The sequence below is a fragment of the Amaranthus tricolor genome, chromosome 11 (genome assembly GCF_026212465.1).
Source record: "Amaranthus tricolor cultivar Red isolate AtriRed21 chromosome 11, ASM2621246v1, whole genome shotgun sequence".
NCBI classification, from domain to species: Eukaryota; Viridiplantae; Streptophyta; class Magnoliopsida; order Caryophyllales; family Amaranthaceae; genus Amaranthus; species Amaranthus tricolor.
In genome coordinates, this window is record NC_080057.1 from 23,900,034 (window position 1) to 23,921,762 (window position 21,729).

Here is a 21,729-nt window from a genome sequence, read left to right on the forward strand (position 1 = left end):
TCTCATCCGAGTAACTTGTAAGACTGCAACGAATATTTTATCACCTCAATACCATTAGGAAGCTCCCACTTAAGCGGGGTTTTAAGGGGTCAGATATACCCGTCTTGTCCGAGTAACTTGTAAGGCTGCAAGAACATTCCATTTATCCAATTATATACCGTTAAGAAGCTTCGACCTAAGTGGGGTTTAAGGGATCGGATATACCCAAAATAACAAAGAGGCCCTCTTTAAATATGAGTTTACATCTCGTTCGAGTAACTTGTAAGGCCGCAATGAATATTTCATTATTACAAAATTATTGAATAGCTTCCACCTAAGCGGAGTTTTAAGGGGTCGAATATATCCAAAATAACAAAAAAGGGTGTTTCCAATTAACTCTTGGTGGCAGACATCGTCTATATAACAAATATTTTATTATTCTAATACCATTAAATAGCTTCCACCTAAGCAGGATTTTAAAGAATCGAATATATCTAAAATAATAAAAAAGGGTGTTTCTAATTAACTCTTGGTAGTAGACATCATCTGCTGTAAATTAATGAAATTAAAGAAGCTAAGAAGTTGAAACTTCAAATGAGAATTGACATGAATGAAAAAGACAATGAAAGGAGGGGTGGGTTGAATGATGTTGGAGCATAATAATTTAGTTTTGGTTCATTGTTCTGGTTGTTGCACCTTCACTAATCACGAATCACTTACCCACATGATAATTGATATTGAGAAGAGGAAGTGGATTCAGTTCGATTTCAAGTTAAGTATTTGGGATCGGTTTAACATGGTTTAAATTTTAAAATAGAATTTATGTTCATCTTTATTTTACGTGATTGTAAATGCATTTTTTAAGTCGAATTAAATTGAATTTGATTACAAGACAGGTAAAAATCAAGTTGTCAAATCTGTTTGAACATCTTTAAATATACTATATGACACATTACCAACTAATTTATTCTCTCCATTGTTTGCGCTTTATTTTTCATTTTTATTTGTCTCACTTAATTTATTACATGTATTTTATAAAATTGATTTAAATTCTCTTTGCCCCGTAGCTTTTGTCACAAGTATAATTTTTATGAAAATCAAGGAAAAGGAGTAAATAAAAAAGGAGAGATAATATGGGTTTGAAATAAAAAGATATATTAATAAACGGATGTAAATTAAAAAAATATAGACTATGATAAAAATAGAATATAGCAAATAACACGAGACATATCAAAATAGAATATGTAACAAAAGCCATGAGATAGAGAAACACTTTATTTAATCTATATCAACACATTTTTTTTCTTTCAATACACTGAATTCATTTTTTTTTCTTATTTTCCAAATAACTAATGTATTATAATATTTGTACCAATTTTTTAAGTAGCAATTTTGGAAGAGGAGTAATACGTTCGCTATCATGTAATTTTGTTACAATTGTTTATTTCATGAGTTTAATAGAATTCTATTTTGACAACTAAAATTCATAAATATATTATGTGATAAAAAAGAAGAAAAGTATCTTCATGAACTATCTATATGAAAAATAAATTATAAAAATAAAAGATGCTTATATAGAACTAATGGGATTATTATATTTACGAATACAAATTAATTAAGATGTGACTTTCATCATTATTATAATTAGTATATTCCGTTCATAGAAAAAAATATAATTTGGGTCTATGGAGGGAAGAAAGACGACAACTCATACCCATAAAGAAGAGTGCGGTCAAATGAGTTCCTTAACTAAAAATAAATCTTCAAAGAGAGCGAAAATCTACAACTACTCAAAAGCCTGGAACTTACAAAGAGACGATGACTATAACAAGAATTAAATAAGATGGGACTTTGGAATAGTAAATTTTTACTATATTTACATGAAGAATTTAAGATAGTTCATTTTATGTGTGGAAAAGTGGCAGGGAATTGGTGGGCTACCCATGGCGAGATGTATAGTATTTTAAATTTTTATACCCTGCCTTTAGAAAATAATAATTTCTATCAAAAAAAAAGATTAAAAAGAAAAATGTGGAGGGAGAAAAAGCCTGGAACTTACAAAGAGACGATGACTATAACAAGAATTAAATAAGATGGGACTTTGGAATAGTAAATTTTTACTATATTTACATGAAGAATTTAAGATAGTTCATTTTATGTGTGGAAAAGTGGCAGGGAATTGGTGGGCTACCCATGGCGAGATGTATAGTATTTTAAATTTTTATACCCTGCCTTTAGAAAATAATAATTTCTATCAAAAAAAAAGATTAAAAAGAAAAATGTGGAGGGAGAAAAAGACAGTCATATTATTCTTGTAATGAAAGCATGCATGATGTAAATGCTTTATCAGGGCGAGCATGGCTCATGAGTGTGGTCCCTTACTACTCCATTTTATGTTTTGGAATTTTTGGATTCATGGACTAAAAATGAGGCCGCATCGCATCATATTGTAAAGGTTTTCAAAATAAACGAATCGATTTTTAATACGTTGTAAAGAAGTAAAAGAATCGCGTTTTGGGCCGCATCAAAGGATATTTTATGATTTCAACCAATATTTTGACGATATGATAACCGCATCACTCTCGTTACCGCGATCGTGACAGTTACCGCTTTTTACACTGTGATTTGAATTACTCCATCATTTATTCATTCTCAAAGAAATTATCATATTTGTATTTTGCATAAAAATTCAAAAATAATATGATTATTTAAATTGTAAGAATAATATTAATTATAAGGAGAGTTAAATTGTATGGATGAGAATTGATGAGTTGTCTAAGTTAGAGCAGATATCGTTTTCCTTTAGCAATGATTCGATTGTCACTTAACCCTCCTATTTCCTCAACTTACCCTTGTAATAATATAAAAAAATTGTGTAGATGAAAAATTCAAGAAATTGGTAAAGGCGCTCTCTCAAAAGGAAATTTTAGCAAACTAAAAGAAACGAAGTTAAACGAAAAATATAATACTCTCTTAGAGACATAGAGAGACTACTCTATGTGTTTCATGAAATTTACTAGAGAGACTACTCTATGTGTTTCATGAAATTTACTTTATTTTTCTTTTTAATCTGATTTATTAAATTTATCCCATTTTTATATTTGATTATGACTCACTTAATTTAATTTTATTCACCTTTTAAAACTATTTTTTCATCTTATTTACACATTTCTCTTATTATTGGTAATATTTATTTTGTTTTTTATTTTCTAACTAAATATTTATAAGATAAATTTAGTGTGATAAAAAGTACTCCTATAAGTCTATAAGCAAAGCTTTGCTTTTTCTTTTTTTGCTACTTAAAATTAAAATAATTAGTTTGTGAAGTACATATTATTTATTTTCTCAATTTATCTACACATGCTATTTGCTACATAGAGAGTAGAGAGCCCACTAGAACTACTAATAACGTGTTATGACATAGTGGTGAGTAACCAATTGAGACACATAGTACATAAGAAAATAACAAAAATAAAGCAACATAAGTTGTTAAGAATTGATTGAAAGACGTTTGCTTGATGAAGAATAAAGTTATGAAAGGAGAACATAAGTTTAGGTAGAGCGATATTATTAAAGATTGAAAATTATAATACAAATATGAGAATAAATATACGCAAGCAACATAAAAAGTAATAAAAGGACGCATCCAACTAGCTAGGGTTACATCCTCCCTATTGGCCTTCATGTATTGATTGATCAAATCAAAAACGCAGTTCTTGACTCAAGAACTCTAAAAGAATAACAGTAGTGGGTCTCTACTCCTTAACAACAAATGACCATTGTATTGATTGAACATAAGCCTTATAACGCTCTCAACATGATGTTGGTCTCTCCTCAAGTGTAGTAAACACCCCATTGACACCCTTTGATATTCCATAATTTTGAATCTTCATGATGTATCCGATCATTTTTGACTTCCTCAATGAGATGAAAGCCTCATCATCTTGGGAATATATCTCATATCCCTAAGCTTTCTCACATGCCATTGTGCATCTTCAAATGCACCTCTCCAATGGCCTTAATCTCAACTTTCTCACCACTATGCAAGATCACCCCCTCATGCTCATAAGTCATCACTCTTGTAAATAAGCTTTTATGTTACAAATATGATATGAATGTATAGAATCAAACATCCAAACACCATCATTATCACTCTTAGCCAATAGCACATGACCATCATCTATATCACATTTAGCCTTCCATAGCCCCTAACCCAAAAGCCTAAACATGCCCACCAAGTTTAAGTCAAAGCAGAAATTCGCAAAGGGCCCTGCACCAGTTTTCTCGAATGAGCACCAGCTCCCAGTCATCCACTAGATCCTATTGTTGGCTGCCTCGTTTAAGTCATCATCCAAGCATCTTGTACCTTGTTCAAGGCACACCAATCCACCATTTCTGTGGACCTTCTTGCCTTGTTCAAGGCACTCTTCATGCACCCCCCATCTTCTTGCTCTACTCTATCACCATGACACATCAAAGATCCTCCTTCCTTGCTTTATTGAAGCACCATCATTAAGATACTCAACTCTCTTGCACCCCAATCATTACTCACAATAGAGTGTGCCTTGAGTCATTTGGTGATCAACATCGCCATTAATTAACAAACCTAAAATCTTTGTTTTATCCCTTAAGCCTTTGACTCTCAGGGTCAACCTGAACTCAAACTAAATTGAAAATAACCCGACTCGAAAATGATCAATTTAAAATTGACCCATCAAAAAATAATCCGAGCAAAATTGACCATAATTAGTAATTACTTCTATTTAATAACAACTAGATAGATTTTCGTGTAAAAAACGGATGCTATAAATATTTATTGAATTAATAATGATCATGTACAACATAAACTTAATTATTAAATCTTTGTATTTGTTATTATGATATTATCATTATCAAAGTGAATAAATAATCTATTACACAACAATATTAAAATATATACTCATAGTAATTATTGATAATTGAGATAAATAAAATTTAAAAGTCTCCAACCATGATGGATAGGATGGAGGATTTAGTTAAAAAAATAGCCAAATTAGTTAGCTTATTCATTATATGATGATGATTTAGTATTTAAGTTAAAATAAAGATTTACATGTATATTATTGTTTTTCGTTATATAATTATTTCTCTAAATATCAAGTCAAATATTTAAAGTTTTCATGTCAATAATAGAAAAAAGGCGGAAATTTTTTTAATAATAGTGTTATACGTATTTCAAATCGTTTGTTTATTAGTATCCCTATATCTTATTGATTGATTATTGATTATTAATTATTGATTTTATTTTTAAAAAAATATTGAAATTACGAGCAATGAAACAAACAAACCCTCACTAAACTGGCAAACCTAGAGATTCGAGAGAGTAACCCAAGCGCAGCCATGGAAGAGAAAGCAGAGGAAATATGCCAAGCTGCCATGGCTGGTGACCTCAGTACCATCACTTCGTTCATTGAAGCCGGTTACGATGTATCTTACTTCGATGCTGACGGCCTCACTCCATTGATGCATGCCGCCAAGCACGGCCACACTGAAGTGGTGCGTAAACTTCTTGAAGCCGGTGCTCCTTGGAACGCTCTTTCTCCTTCTTCTCTTTCTGCTGGTGATTTTGCTATGGATAATGGTCACCAAGATGCATTTGACCTACTTCTTAATACCGGTATTTGCAATTCTTTTACTCGTTTTTTGATCCACAATTTTCTCTTTTATGATTTTGATTATGTCAAGTTTGTTTCTGATTCGCTAACCTTACTATTTTTTTGATTTATTTTAATTGTTTTTACTCTGTTTTGGTTGTTACAATGGCGTTCAATTATGGAATTCGGAATATGATTGCTCAATTGATCGTGTTATGTTTTGAAGTTTAGAAACATAGTAATTGATCGTATTAGCTCCTAGTAACAATGACAATGAGTTGTAATTGCAGGAATTAATTGTTTGATAGACTTGAAACTTGAAGTAGCTGAAATGAGGATAACTTGGGGTTTATTTTACATGGAAAATTATTCATTAGTGTAGTATATGCCCTATCGGGATACAGAATGGAGTCTAATTTGTTCAGGAATGTTATGCGCAAAGTATTCCTTGAAAATCATTTGAGCAATTTATGATAGAATGGGAGAGTATTCTATTGTGTTACAATTTTTTTCTCTTATTTCAAACCATTGATTACCCTTTGTGGATTTCTTGAAATAAATGGAAGGGTGTGGTTATGAGACTTGTCGAAAAAATGCATTGCATCATATATCAAACTTAAAATATATACTCGATGAGAATAACAGTAGTGCTTAATAATAAGAAGGTAGAATCATTCAGTCGATGGAGAATAATGAAATACTAAGCTATGGAAGTCTAGGCTATTTTAGAGATACTTGATTACCTTTTGAGAATAAATCTTTAACTTTGTAGAGAAAAAAACAACTTAAAAGGATATTTAGAGACTATTCACTAAACTACCCCACAAGATGAACAATCCGTTAATAAGTCCAATCTCGAAATGGGGTGGGGGCCTTGAAAGAGGTTTAGAGAGAGATTGACAACTTAATTATCACCGAAAACGTGAGTTACATGAAGAGTACCTTCCTTAACTTTTTCTTGGACATAATGAAAATCTATAGCTAGATGTTTCATTTGGGAATGGAGCATTGGGATAGTCGAATAATTAGCAGCGCAGAAATTTTCACAAAATACAGTAGGTGTAACTGTTGAAGCATAGCCCAATCCAAAATTAAAGTTAACCAATATAATTCTGTAGTTGTGGAAGCTACGACCCGAAATTCAGCTTCCGTGGATGAGCGAGCTGTTTTTTTGTTGCTAAGAGCTCCGGGCAACAGGATTATGAGCAAGACATACAAGGTAGCCACTAGTCCTACATAATTTTCCCCTCTCACTTGCCTTGTCTGCATCGAAAAAGGCATGAATATGTAGGAGAAGTCTTGCAAAGTTGTCCTTGTCACATAGAACATAACTAGTGAAGTAGGCGTTTTAGTGCATTACAAATTTAGAATGACTTAGTAGGGGATTGCATGAATTGTGAAAGTTTGTCAGCTGTAAAAGAGAGATGAAGTCTTGTGAGAAATAGGAATTGCATGGCTCCTACAAGTGCACTATAGGTTGTAGGATTAGGCCTTGGAGGACAATCATGAAGGAGAGGGTTAAGATGCAATATGTGTGGATGGATTTGCATTCAAGCATACTTTCTTTAGAATGTCATGAATGTACTTGCTTTAAAATAGAAATAACCCGTGACAGTGGAGAATAAATTCGACGCCAACAAAATATGGGATGGGGCTAAGGTCCATAAGAGAAACAAGAGGCTAAGATACAATCAAATTTTTAAGTTGTGTTGGATTTGAACCAATGAAGATAATTCTATCAACATATAAAATGAGGTAGAGGGATGTAGAAGAAGATTTGAGGTAAAATAAGGATGGGCTCGAGATGGTTGGGTTGGACTCTTTAGAAAGCAGATAATGTCGCATCTCATTGTACCATGCTTTATGCTTTAGCCATAAATATTCTTATTAAGTTCACACGCGAGTAGGAAAAGTGGGTCGATGAAACAAGAAAGATGTTCTCTTTTTCCTTTCGCTTTCTTGAAGTTCTCTTGGCTTTAATGAATGTGTGGTTTATGATTATGGACTATGTTTTATCTTTGGGTATACTTCGCCTCTTACACAGATTTTCTATGGAAATTGGGACAAGCATATATGACTTGGGATATTTATTAGTTGTAATGCTTGGTTTCTGCTGTGATGACTATATTCAGTTTCTAAATTAAAAATTATTTGGTTTTCTGTTTTTGACAGGGGTACAAGCTGAATTGATTCTTGGTACAATTGCAAGAAAAGAAAAAGACAATGGATGTTCCAATGAGTGTTATTTGGACGATAGAGTTAGCTTTAGTGAAGATAAGCTGATGGACACAGATAGCAAGGCTGTTATGATGGCATGGGAAAAACCATTAATGGAGGCTCATGCAAAAGCTATTTGCTCAGGAGGTGGTCATGTGCTGAATATTGGATTTGGAATGGGTCTGGTTGATACAGCCATCCAGCAGTATAGTCCTGTTTCACATACTATAATTGAGGCTCACCCTGAGGTTTATGATCGTATGCTTCGAAATGGATGGGGTGAGAAGGAAAACGTGAAGATTTTGTTTGGTCGGTGGCAAGATGTTCTTCCACAGCTTGATTCCTATGATGGTAATTCAATCTAAAAACTTTATTATTCCACCGTCCAATGGATTAGCTATATCTTCCTTGAAAAACTTTACATGGGAGAGGAAAATGTAGCAATTATACCGGGACAGAGAAGTATTATTAATGCTACTTATTTTTTTACCAGTTTAGAAAAGCTTTTAGCTTTATAGCTTCTGTATTAGGATCCTCATTGTCCCTTTCTCTGTGTGGAAGACTTTACATGCAATTACCATAGATAGAAGTAGCAAGTTGCTTAATTGTCTATATTTCTTTTTAGTTTCTCGTGCCGTGTTTCCGTCTAGTCTGCTTGCTTTTCTGCCTCTTAGAGTTCCTTTGCTTCTTTTAGTTCAGCTTATTCTCTGCAAGCTTTTGATTGTCCAAATTGTGGTTTCAGGTATATTCTTCGACACATATGGAGAATACTACGAAGACATGCGAGAATTCCACCAACATCTTCCTAAATTATTGAAGCCCGGGGGTATTTACTCATTCTTCAATGGTCTATGTGGAGATAATGCCTTCTTTCATGTTGTTTACTGCAATTTAGTTTCTTTAGAACTTGAAAACTTGGGATATACTACTCAGTTAATCCCTTTACCAGTCAGACATTGTCTAGCAGAAGATGTTTGGAAAGGTGTAAGGCAGAAGTACTGGCAACTAGACACATACTACCTTCCTGTTTGTCAATACACAGATGATTCCGATTCTGTGTGACTATTGAAGGAAGTACTTTTACAATGGGGTCTTAGTCTAGTCCTTTAGTGAACTTTTACTTGATCTGAAAATTGGCTAGTAGTCGCCTTAGTTGTTTTAACGGTTTTGTTTAATATAATAGAAATTGACCGATTTTTCTTGCTTTGATGAATGACCGAAACCTTATGCACTGATCAAAGTGCTCTCTTGTATGCTACTGGTCTATTACATTGGTAAGATCAGAGTTGGAGCATTTTATGTCGGGTGCATTTTAATAAATAGTGAAAACTAAAATTCTTTGCGATCTATGTTACTTGTACTTGGGTAGCTATGTCCAATAGGCGATATAGATACGTGTCCATACTGTCGAAGTAGGATTTTTCTATTATCAAAAATTTTCTTGTCCATACTTTACGATTTTGTCGAGGACTTGATTTGTTGTAAGGGTTCGTGAAATTTTCTTTTGGTGTGTTGGAATAGCTTCCAAGTGTCCGGAGAGTTTTCCTTCTCCAGCCATTCATTGACTCGAAGAGGAGATGCTATCTGGCTTTTGGTGTGATATCTTGGGAGCATTTCTTTTGGTGTGATATTTGGAAGGTTTGTTGATCCAAAATTCTCGCTTCGTCTCTAGTTACAAGTATATAACTTCTGAGCATGTTCAACATGTTTGATCGCACAGGGCCCTGAAAAATTATATGCCTTAATATTAAATTATGTGTATATCTTAAGTATTTAAAGATACAAAATTGCTAAAAAAATATTATAACTTTTAAAATTGCATAAAACCTTTGAAAAATTTTTCAATTTTTATTCCACCCCTATTTGGACCGATGCCATAGCGGGTTGGGTAGAGTTTGAAAAGATGACAATTCAAAGATGTTAGAATTAGGATAGTACAAAGTACAAACCCACGTAAGCTATCCAATGGCCAATGGGTTCAATTTTTTCTTTCTTTTTAAAAAGTATATTATTTTCTTCAACAGACATCTTATTTTTCTGACACCATGTAGTTCCCAACTTCTACTAATCAAGATAATTATTTTTTAAAGTGATTTATAATATGAATTTGATATATCAGGCACTTTTCACACTACCTTGTCATGCAATTAGAAAGCTCTAACAACCCTTAAGCCATTAACTGTCATATACAAGAAATGGAATATATGTATTATATATATACCATTTCAAAACTTAAACAAGAAATATAACCATAAACAACTGAAATTAAATAGCTTGAAATAAATGGAGAAGAAATGCAATGTGTTCTTTTGGTGGCTGGTGTTCTTGAGTTTATGCCATTACATAAAAGAAATAATTGGCATAGTTGATGCAAGAACAATACCAGTAGACCACAAGGACTCACTCCGCGACCCGCATGACCTGCAGCCCACCCTGCACCCACAAACACATCACGTCAGCCCTCTTTTGACTCGCCCCACATTCAATCCGACTCGCCCATTCACCAAGTCCAACCAAGACTCGGGCCTTGAAAGCAAAGACACACAAGGAGCCTTTACTAGAGCTAGCTTTGGAATGCATAGTGCATACGGATATGGTAGTGATCCTGATCCTAACTATGGTGGTGGAAATGGATACGGTAGAGGAGGTGGTGGTGGAGGCTATGGAGGAGGTTCAGGTGGTGGATATGGAGGAGGTGGCTATGGTGGAGGTTGTGGTGGTTATTGTGGAGGGGGTGGTTTTGGTGGAGGTGGAGGAATTGGTGGTCCCGGTATGGGCAATGGTGGTCGTGGATACAGAGGTGGAGGTGGAGGCGGAGGCGGAGGCGGAGGTGGAGGCAATGGTGGAACCTACGGACCCGGCCGCAGATACGATCCCAATTCTAGAAGGGATGCAACACACTCCAAGATTGATATTCAGTCCTAAGAATAGACTATCAGACAAGTAATGAATAAGATGGTTTACACTACAATTTAAAACTTACAAGCAAACCTGCAACACTGAATTCTCAAATACATATGTAACAGTATTTCTAAGATATCTTGAATCTTTCATTGCAATTAAGGAATAATATTTAGATAGTAGTATTTGTATTAGAATATCATAAGATGAGCAGAAAGATGTAATAATAACATCCCAAAGATAGCTTATTCCTCTGTACCGTTAAGATTGCTACATTTTAAATCAAAAGTTCTCTCATTGTTGTACGTAATATAGCAATCTCAATGTGATAGAAGAGTATTGTCTAAATGTCTGTCTTAATAGTAGAATCTAACAAAGAATTGTGTAAAACCCAAATATCTAATATATCTACAGAGTTACATGATAGATTATTCAAATAGAATATTTTTTATATCAATAACAATGAGCAAAGCCCCTAAAAACTAGCCTTTTGTATGTCAAAAGGCAAATAATCACAATCACAAAACCCAGAAAGTAAAAAGCAAAACCGAAGTTTCCCAATTTTGTCGAGGTATCGTGAATGTTAAATCGTGGTTCATGAATCAATCCACAGGTTGAATCATACGTAAGATATGGTCGGAGGTGAGCAGCATGGATCATTCTTTCGCCTGAAACAAATGTGTTTGACATCGGCTTAGATACATGAAATCGAATGTAGTGCAATTACGAAGAACAATTAAGCAGCAATAAGAAACGGTTTGAGAGGAAATATGAACCAGAACTGTTTCCAGAAATCAAAATCAAGAATACAATTTGTACCAACATCAGAATATACGAACATACGAACAGAGGTTTTCAAGATATAACACGAAGCTTGATGTACGATCACAGAAGACTTACATACGAACAGAGGTTTTCAAGATATAACACGAAGCTTGATGTACAATCACAGAAGACTTACATAAGAATGGCTTTCCATTAACTTGGGCATACTGTCCGAAAGAAGTTTGATGTACCGTTCCATTGCATCTTCTCGACTCATGTCCCCCAGTTTCTGCCATGCATTCCTTGCAGACAATCGACATTATAAACATTTAGTATTTGCCGAAATCCCTGTTCATAGCATCTATGACCCCTGTTCTGTGAAGAACAGAGAACAGAAACTACTATACTTGGCCAGGAATCAGAAGTAAAATGCTCTAATGCAGAATTAGCAAGTGAAAGATCGGAAATGTAATGTTAGCCATGAACTGTCCCCATAGTATAAAAACAAGTCCATATCGCATTGTAAAGGTTTTCAAAACAAACAAATCGATATTTCCTGCGTTGTAAAGGGCTAAAAAAACCATGTTTTGGGCCGCATTAAGGGAGATCTTATGGTTTTGACATACATTTAGACGATATGATAACCGTATCACTCACGTTACCGCATCAGCGTTCCGTTATCGCGATCGCAACCGTTACCGGTCATAACGATTACACCACAGTCAAACGATCTTTGGAACAACTACTAATATTAGAAAGTTTACATGTAAACGAAGAAACTATCCGTAATCCAAACATGTCGTCTTGAACAATGTCAAGCAACTAATAGGGAATATTATAGGAAAATCAGTGAAAGATTGGATAGTTCTAGGTAATTTTTCATATACTTTTTTCGTAACAATTGCCCCAAAAAATAAGTGCAATTGATCTACCTTAGTCACCTTTGTTAACATGTAGAAGTATACAAAGAAATGATCAAAAGAAAAACTATTTGATTGTTTTAGACATAAGAGGAGGGAAAAAGTTCAGATGTAGTAAGATTTGACAAAAAGAGCCAAATGTGGCCTAAGGGATTTCATTGCTTTCCAAGTTCTAAGTGAATAAGTTCTACATTTACCTCAATGTTGTGTTTTCTCAAGAATTATTATATCAAGTAAATCACTGTCTTACACAAAATGGAGCCCCAGAACAATGTGAAATATAAAGGGAAAATTGAGCTTCACAAACCTCTTTTTTATTTGTTTGGTGTAGACTAGAGAATCCTTTCAGGCAAGAGAAAGAGGTAATTAATTCTATCAAATATCCAACGAATATTCTCATAGTTTCACAAACCACTTAAAACAACTTCCTATAGAATAATTAGCTATGCTACATCTCAATAGATTCATACCTTATATAATTCTATTAGTATAATTCAAATGAATCAACGTCTTATACAAGATAATCTTTTAAATATGTCCAACAACATTGCTAAAATATATAACATCATGGGTCTCAACCATCAACTTAAGCTTTCGTTTGAATTGGTTCCTTGACATGATATCAGAAGCCAACGCAACAAGAGGTATCGGCTTCGAATCACATACACCCCTCATTTTCAAGTGCAATATTGAGCACCATGTATGAGAAGGGCGTGAGTGACATCCACACTTCTACCCAAATGGGCTCTCGTGTGATCAGTTTAAACTTTTGGTTGAAATAGTTCCTCGACAAACATAACATTAATAAACACAAAAATACCAGATCAAGCAATAGCAACTCCATAATAGTAGTACAACATAAGAACAACAAGATAGAATGTTCAATACCACTTAGCACGAGCAGAGCGCATAAGTGCCATAGGTTGAGGTTCATTGCACATTCCCTCCATTGCAATCTTCTGCAAACCCTGCAATTTCATCTTAACTTCATTACCCATCTTCATCAAAATCTCTTGATTATCTTTACAGCCCACCAAATTCATGGCTTTTGCAAATCTCTTTTCCAATTCACTTCTCTCAATCCCTTCCCATTCTTCATCATCACTTAAAATTCCTTCATCATCCAATTTTCTCCCACTAATCTCCCCTTTACACACGTTGCTCGAGTTCAAAACTTGATCTCTACCCAAAATCTCACTAATTTCATGACTTCCATCCTCATTACATTCCCTTAATTCTTTCCTACAATCAATTTCCACAATTTTATTACCCATTTCGAAATTCCCACCAAATTTATCTTCAAAACCCCCAATTTCATGCCCTAGGTCAACCAAATTTTCATCAAATCCATCGGAATTCAATTTTTCTTCATCAAAGATGACATTCTTGAGTAGCCTTGAACTTAAATCAATGTCCTTAAGAATAATCCCTTCATTCTCTTTGTGGGTCATAAGGGTAAAAACCTTCAATCTATGATCATCATCATCATCATCATAATCACTTAATAGCTTTTGATTGTTCTTCCCATGATCATCATTATTTTTTACAACATGATAATAATCAACGGTTGCAGAGAAATTAACCCCATTATTATTGATAGACCCAGAAACAAAATTATCATCATCATCATCAAAAGAAACTATCAAAGATATAAATCTTACAACTAAAACAGAAAGCAGAAAATAAGTACATGCTTCTTTAAGCAATTCATAGAAAAGATCCATACTTTTGAACAGTGATAGAGGATGAAATAGATAGAAAAACAGAGACAGAAAAATTAACAAGTAAGATGAAATACAGAAGAAAGCACTTTTCAAAAGCATATAAGAGTATAATTTACAAGAAAAGGAGCAAAGTATATTCCAAGCAGGGGAAAAAAATACTCTTACAAGATGAGTTTACTTTTATAAGGCAAAATCTAGCTTGGCGGGGTTTTTTTGTTTTTGTTTTTGTTTTTAGATAAGGATCTTATTACTCATAACTCCTGCTTTTTCTATCTAGTCCGTTTTACGCGACATAACCTCAAAATAAGAAGTCTATAAGTTAAAATTTTCTATTATTGAAAGTGTAAGGTATATCTCACAATGAGACCATCTCATAAAAAAATTTATGTTTTCTATTTCACTCATTTTACGTCCAATAAAAAATGGAAGAAATTTAATAGAAAGAAAAAATATAATTGAAAAATAAGACAAAAATAATAGTGAAAGATATAAATGAATGGTTAAGATGGAAAGAAGAGAATAAGTTTGTGTATGCGATTAAAAGGAGAGTGAGACTATTACCAAAGGTTACAGTGTAAAATCAATAAGAAAAATTAAAATAAAAAGTCGTGCAAAAATAAGAGGAATGTGAGATTGCTAACGGCTAAAGTCCATATTAAATTATTCTTCTAATTTATATTGAATTTGTTTAAGAAAAATTGTAAGAAAAAAATGTTGAATATGTATTCAATAAAAAATGTTATGGACTCTATATATTTTATTTAATTATTATTATTTATTTTAAAATTATTAATAGTTAAAATTATGAGTTGTGTGAGATAAAATGGGGAATGGCAACTAGTGAAGATATATGGTTGATTGGGTCTACTTCCCTTTTGCTCCCAATAGATAGATATGAGTTATCTAATTTCTTGCTTAGTCTTGAATGAGCTGTTTTTGATAAGGATAGTTTCAAGTTTAACCAAGTACTTCGTACTAGCTGTTGTATAATAAAGTCTTAGTGAAAATAATAATAAAAAAAAAAGATATTCACATGTTTTGGTGGAGAGATTGTTGCTAAGAGTAATTTTTCCCAAATAATGTTGAAATATTTTTTAAGTCTAAAATGATGGCAAAAAAAAATTTGTTCTCATATTATTGTTTAACTGATCGAAAATTAGTGGGTCATAATTCATGAATTTTGACTCGTGATTCAAAAAGTGCTCGTTCCTTAAAAGACGTCAAATGTGACAGTTTTGTCCTTTTTAAATTTACGTATATTTGCAGTTCTACATTATCACTTTTTATTTGTGAGCTTTATTTTTGTGTTTTAAGTCAATATTTAATAGTTAAAGTTTTAAAACTATATTGATCAATTTTTTAAGAAAATTTAAAATTTATAAAAGTTTTATAGAAATTTTTTAATGACAATCATCAAGGCAAGACACCACACCTAACTAAAAGACAGAGAGTGGAGACCATGGTGTAAGGATTAGCAAATCACCAAACGCCACATAAGCTTACAAAATATTCTATTTCTCTTTTCACTGATCCCGAAAAAGATTTCATTTAAGGTAAAAGCCTAAACTGCCATTAGGGTTTTGGAAACCTCTCCTAAGGCCCACCACTATAAACATATAGTGTCATACATCACCAAGGGTAACGTAACTTTTACACTGAAACTCAAGCATTATTCTCTCGTACAAAAATAGCTCTAATTCTTTATAAGCTTTATCAGCAATCATCTCAAAACCCTTACCGACTTAATCATCAGAGGAAGACCCCTGGTGGATCCCTCTCCAGCCCTCCTTTGCTACCTTGCAGGAAGATACGGTGAAACATTCGAAAAAGCAAGTCAAACCTCCCCAGTAGTTCATATACACTGGACTCTAAAAGGCATTCTCTTCATCTTTATTGAGAGTGGTAATAAACTCAAAAAACTATTTTTTTAAAAAAATCATTGCAGGAAAAGGCTAAACAGCCAACAAATGAGCTCAAAAACAGGAGCCTCTAAAAAAACTCTCAACCCATAATCCTCTACCACCTTACTTGCTTTTAAGAAACCAAATAATTCGAGAATTCGGTCTCGTCTCAGTTGAATCAAGTACTGGCACTGCTTGCTTAGACAAGGTCCTAGATTCGCTACTCAGTTTGCCCCTCCTCTTCCCTCAGCCTACACTGTAATCTGAAAAAAAAAAAAAAGAACCAAATAATTCTAGCTTGAACAAAAACATAATCAAATTGACAATAAATACAAGGGAAAAGAACATAGCGTTTCAAAGCACATTTTTTCTGTTTATCCAAAGGTAGCAAACATCACTCTCTTCTTTGCATAAGACAATGGAAGGACCTTCAACCAATTAACCAATTAACCAATTAACCAATTAATAAGCATAGACAGTCAAGCAGCACTGAAATGACAATCAAAAAAGAGATGATTGTGAGATTCTTCATGATCCGGACAAAGCGAGTAGACATTGTCATCAATTATGCCCATGGAAGCCAACCAATCTCTGGTTCTATACCGTTCATTAGCTTCCAGTCAAGCAATCAACCTAAACTTAGACGTAGCGATTTTGTTTCAGACAATCAGACGGAGACCAAGCAACTAAAGGACTATCACTATCAGCATTTAAGGCTTTATATCCACTAGTAATAGAATAAGAGGTTCAGTTGCTCATGTTGTAATCTGCAGCCATCCAATTCTTCACATTGCAGAGGTGTCTCAATACTCAACTTGCAACTACCGTTGGTCAGAAGGATCAACAATCTGTCCCATTTAAGTACCCAACATGAATCTACCTGATCCACAAGGAATCGGACTTATTACTCATCCAAACATCAATTTTTATCCCACAACAATTATATTCTATGTTCTGAGGCCAAGACACCTTGAATCAGTGAACAAGCCCAAGTTTAGAATAATATTCAACACGACAACACCAAACCTGAGGTATGATCTGCAAATGGCGTTAACCCTTCTAATCACAATTATGGGTTAGATAAAACCACAGTTTATAATTATATATACATACTATTCTCCTCCATTCATCCTTATCTTGTTAGAGAGGGCTAACAGAAGTGGAACTGGTAGTCTAAAGTGTCCAAGACAGGTTGAAATCAAAGGGCTGGGACGTATGTAGACAACAATGCAACAGAACACAAAGTGTAGGCAGCAAGACTCAACGAGCAGACTGGTCCAAATGTGTGCTGAGTGTAATGCTCGCTCGTCAACATATTCATATGGCTCCCCTTGCTTCCAAAGAATCTTCACACATGTCCCATTATACTACTTGCCTTGATTACCAAGGATCAATCCCATGCTAATCCATCCATACTTATTTAACGTTGTGCCAGATCATGGAAGGTTCTTTACCATCAAAACAATCTTAGGGTTTGGAACAAGTTGTTGCACTAACTATTGAAGGTCCAATATTGTTCTTCAAAAACATCTCTTGTAATTACCATGACGAAAAACAATAATCTCAAGTCACCCCCCTTTCATATCTATTGTCATATACTCTTCCAAATCCCAAATCTCATTTTTCACTCTTATCATCAAAGTCAATTCGGCCTACCTCCTCTTCCAATCTCCTAAAATTTTATATCTTCTACTTTTCTAATTGGTGCAGTTCTCGATCTTGTGAACACATGATTAAGCCAACAAAAACTATTTTCTTATTTATTCAAGAAAACATGTGGATCTTTTGATTTCGAATCTCACCTTTAAGGTATGATCACATAAGAATACTAGCATACGCATTTCAATTACCCTATCTTCCAACAATGATCTCTTCAAAGGCCCAAAGACTCAAATATTAGTGCTCTAATACAATTTTCCCATTGTTGTGTTCGCGTTGATGCATAGACAGCGTATATTTGACCCACTTGGAGACTTGGAATGTTAGGCAGAGATCCATCGTTATCAATTAAGTTGGGATTCAAACATGTAAGTGTTAAAACCCTTAAATCCCCACACCCTCAAACTTCACCTAAATTTTAAACCTCTACAACTTGAAAATTCTGAATCCTAATTCTAATAACAAACCTAAAAATTCAAAAACACAAATGCTCCACCATTTTCATGCAGTAATCAAAGAGCATAAAAATTAGAAAGCAATAACAAACATCGAAAATAAGAAAGTAACAAATACGAACCGATTTATGTGGCTTTTGGTCTCAAAGTGGTCGTCAGTCGTCAGTCGTCACTAACAGCGACAGTGAATGAATACAGTACCCCGTAAGTCTTCGACAAGAGAAAATGGATTTACTGTTTACATCGGCTTTCTAAAACTGGCTATACATCGAATCGTCGCCATTAACAAGAAATATGAAATGGCGATAAGTTTTGAGGGAGTATCATCTCTTCTTTACACTTCCCATACGGGCATTTTCCGCCATTGTAAGACTGTAACAAGTACAAATTACTTCTGCAGGATCAGGAATTGTGAATTATGATTTTGTTGCCTATGAAATCTCTGGAGTTGAAGTACAAAATCTGTGAATCATGATAAATCACCATAAAAATAAAAATAAAAAAACCTAATAAAACAATCAAAACAAAAAAAAAATCATTAAAATCATAAATCAATAAATACTTTCCGAGCTAATTTATCAAATTCGTAAATTACCATTATTTACCCAAGCAAACCTCGAGTTGAAGGTCATCGGAAAAGACACTCAAGATATTAAAAGTTAAAACTACCACTTTGTCAATAAAAAAAAATCATTTATCATATGACAGTTTTATACAAAAATTTATCAACAATTTTAATAAGTTTTTCTATTTTGTTCGTAATTTATATTTTCTTATTATCGGTAAAACCTTATAACTTTAAAAGGTAAATAGATAACAACCAAAAGGGCAAAAGAAAATCCCATCAAAATAGGGAGAGTCAACACAATGAATCCATATAACATTATTTCTAGTATTAAGGTGTCAAGTTATCAAGGTGTAAAGAGTATTATGTTGTTGACATACCTTTTTAATACGGAAATTTTAAATTATGTTAATGGTAGCTAGAAATAAAATATTTTAAAGTTGTTTTTTTATTTTTACGCGAAAAAATAAGTTTTCTTAAGGTCTAAAAAAGGTAATTATAAGAAATTCTTTAGGGTCGAGAAACCTAATGGTTTAAGACCGAGAGATATTGTTGAGTTTTTATGGGTTGTTTTAGAGCTTTTAACTTTTTTCAAGTCTGATTATCTACTTCTATAGAGCACCTACTTGCTAAATAAATGATATCGACCCAATTTTTAGTGAGTTTATACTAAAGGTCGAATCCAACCAGTACAATTGACATACAATAATGCTTTAACGTTCATAAACATTTAATTTTAAGGTAAATTATTTTCTATACAAATCCTTATATATCAAGGAATATGTTATGGGATAAGTATTGCTAGTGACGGTGTTAGGATTTCTTTGTTATGGGATTGAAGTATTTAATTCTACATAATTTGATATTATAAAAAATTTATATTAATAATTTTACATTAAAATAAATTAAAAAATATCTCATATAATGATGCTTTAATTTATGAATTAAGATTGAAATTAGTTAATGAGTAAATGAATAGTGTCATGGAGTAATTAAATAGTCAAATGAAAACAAAACCATTGAAGGAACTTGAAAGGAGAATAGAGGGAAGACTACGATACTCAAAAGTGTAAAAAAGTTGAAGAGTTAGAGCAAAGATTCAAACTCCTAACAGCATAAGAAATAAATTGCATGCTCTAAACTTCAAACCACTCAAACATCAATTTATACTAATTTTCATTTTAACTTCAATTCCTTTTTTCACTAATATTTTATTGAGACCGTCTTATCGTGAGACAACTTCAATTAGATCAGCAAAACTATTTTAAAAAAATAACAAGTGACAATGCAGATTTTATTGCTTTTTTGTGTTTTTTACTAATGAGTTGCTTAAATGAGTATGTCTTACATTGAGACACTCATACAAGACTTGTTTGTTTTTTTTCTTTTATGAATCATTATTATCATCATCATACCTAGTGTTTTCCCCTTATTGGATACTATGGTCAGGGTCTGGGGAGGGAAAAATTGCGGCAACCCATTTCCATAAAGAAAAATGCGATCAAAAAATTTCCGTCTCAAGATTAATTCTCAAACTGATAGATTCCTGCATAAAGGAGAATGCGGTCATGAATGCATTATTATAGTACTTCTACAAGCCTAAAACAACATTATTATCAAAATACACATTTACAGAATTTATTAGTATTTTTTTTTGGAAAATAATTTTTTTACAAAATATAATACGAGCAGTTTCATGAATCATGACATCGCAATCCGCATGAATGGCGGGTCCCACTCCCACATAGCCCTAAAAACGGGTCAATAAAGGGCCCAAAAGTGATGTGTCCTTCCAGGAATGTCATACACCAAATCCTTAATAATTAAAGTATTCAAGGGTCCAACTCGACGGCATTGTCATATGATGAACATCCTCTTACCTTCTCCATATTTCATATGTGCATCACATCATACATGGACATACATACATGTTACATCAATCATCAACAGACTTTAAACATACGCAAATTGTCCAACAACATACAACCCGGTTAAATTAAAGGTCATCAAATTTTAATTTCATATATTATTTTTACTTTAGTTTAATTATTACATGCGTTAGTTGCGAAAATATGTAAAATATTAACGTGTTCTAAAAAATTATGATGTATTTTTACTTTGATATTGTAGCATGCTGTTTTGGTTATATTTTTTCAACTATATAGTTCAGTAGTAATGTATTTAACTGAAAAACCTAATGTGTAAGTTCGATCCATGCTAAAAATCATTTATACAAATACTAATTTTTAATTATATGGATTAACTCAATTTGGCTCTTATATGAGCTCGGCCCTAAGCGATTGAACCTTAAAACTACCAAATGACCCTGCATTGTGGACCACATCATGATGATTAATTTTCTTCTTTATTTATTTTACATGTACGACTAATTATATGATTTATGAATATTCTTAAGGTGCAAACCTAATCTTTATCGATTAGCCGCCATTAATAAATTACTCCTCCTACTACCTTTATGTCAAACTTGTACAATGGTTTTTTACCTTCTTTTTTCTTAGGTTGAATATCAAGTCTTGCCACATATTTTTCTTTTTCAAACTTGTTTCTTTTATTTTTATTTTCCTTTATCTATTCTTCTAATAAAGGACATTAAATATAGAGCTTTTATTAATTGAACTGTTTTGCGTATATATAAAAGGATGTGTTTCACAACAAAATTGTTTTGTTATACAAGAATTTGCATTTTTCTTTTAAAAAGATGGTGTATTCCTATGGCAATGAAATAGCATGTTCGCAAATTTTATGTGAGATAGACTTATTGTGAGACGTTTTTATACATGGGTTAAATCACTAAACTAATATAATTATTAATATATAAGAACCTTATTTTAAGGTTGTCTCACCGAGGAATAACACCTCATAAAAGTAACTTTATCATATTTATCATTCACTTTGAAAAATTTGGTTTTTCTCCACCCATGAATTACTCCAATTTGACATTACTCTGTAAAATAATATTTAAATGAAGTTTATTATCCTTATCTTTAAA

The 21,729-nt window shown here is 33.0% G+C and overlaps 3 protein-coding genes and 1 long non-coding RNA gene across 4 annotated transcripts; 2 read left to right on the forward strand and 2 right to left on the reverse strand.

Annotated features, from left to right (window-relative positions):
• Positions 1-5,285: 5,285 nt before the first annotated feature.
• On the forward strand, positions 5,286-9,176 carry LOC130826912 (protein arginine N-methyltransferase 2). The gene is made up of 3 exons (XM_057692546.1): positions 5,286-5,635; positions 7,785-8,180; positions 8,572-9,176. Exons 1-3 carry the CDS (start codon positions 5,359-5,361, stop codon positions 8,889-8,891), a joined length of 993 nt encoding a protein of 330 aa, XP_057548529.1. The 5' UTR covers positions 5,286-5,358; the 3' UTR covers positions 8,892-9,176.
• Positions 9,177-10,112: 936 nt separating this feature from the next.
• On the forward strand, positions 10,113-10,754 carry LOC130826682 (glycine-rich protein 2-like). The gene has a single exon (XM_057692249.1). The coding sequence runs from the start codon at positions 10,113-10,115 to the stop codon at positions 10,752-10,754; it is 642 nt and encodes a 213-aa protein (XP_057548232.1).
• LOC130826911 (uncharacterized) lies at positions 10,572-14,376 on the reverse strand. Its single transcript, XM_057692545.1, has 3 exons — positions 13,304-14,376; positions 11,692-11,797; positions 10,572-11,398 (listed from the first exon to the last, which is right to left on the reverse strand). The coding sequence occupies exons 1-3, from the start codon at positions 14,236-14,238 to the stop codon at positions 11,387-11,389; spliced, it is 1,053 nt and encodes a 350-aa protein (XP_057548528.1). The 5' UTR covers positions 14,239-14,376; the 3' UTR covers positions 10,572-11,386.
• A 518-nt stretch (positions 14,377-14,894) lies between these two features.
• LOC130826913 (uncharacterized) lies at positions 14,895-18,820 on the reverse strand. Its single transcript, XR_009047147.1, has 3 exons — positions 18,750-18,820; positions 18,277-18,616; positions 14,895-16,303 (listed from the first exon to the last, which is right to left on the reverse strand). It is a non-coding gene; the product is annotated as an uncharacterized LOC130826913 (long non-coding RNA).
• Between the last annotated feature and the right edge of the window lie 2,909 nt (positions 18,821-21,729).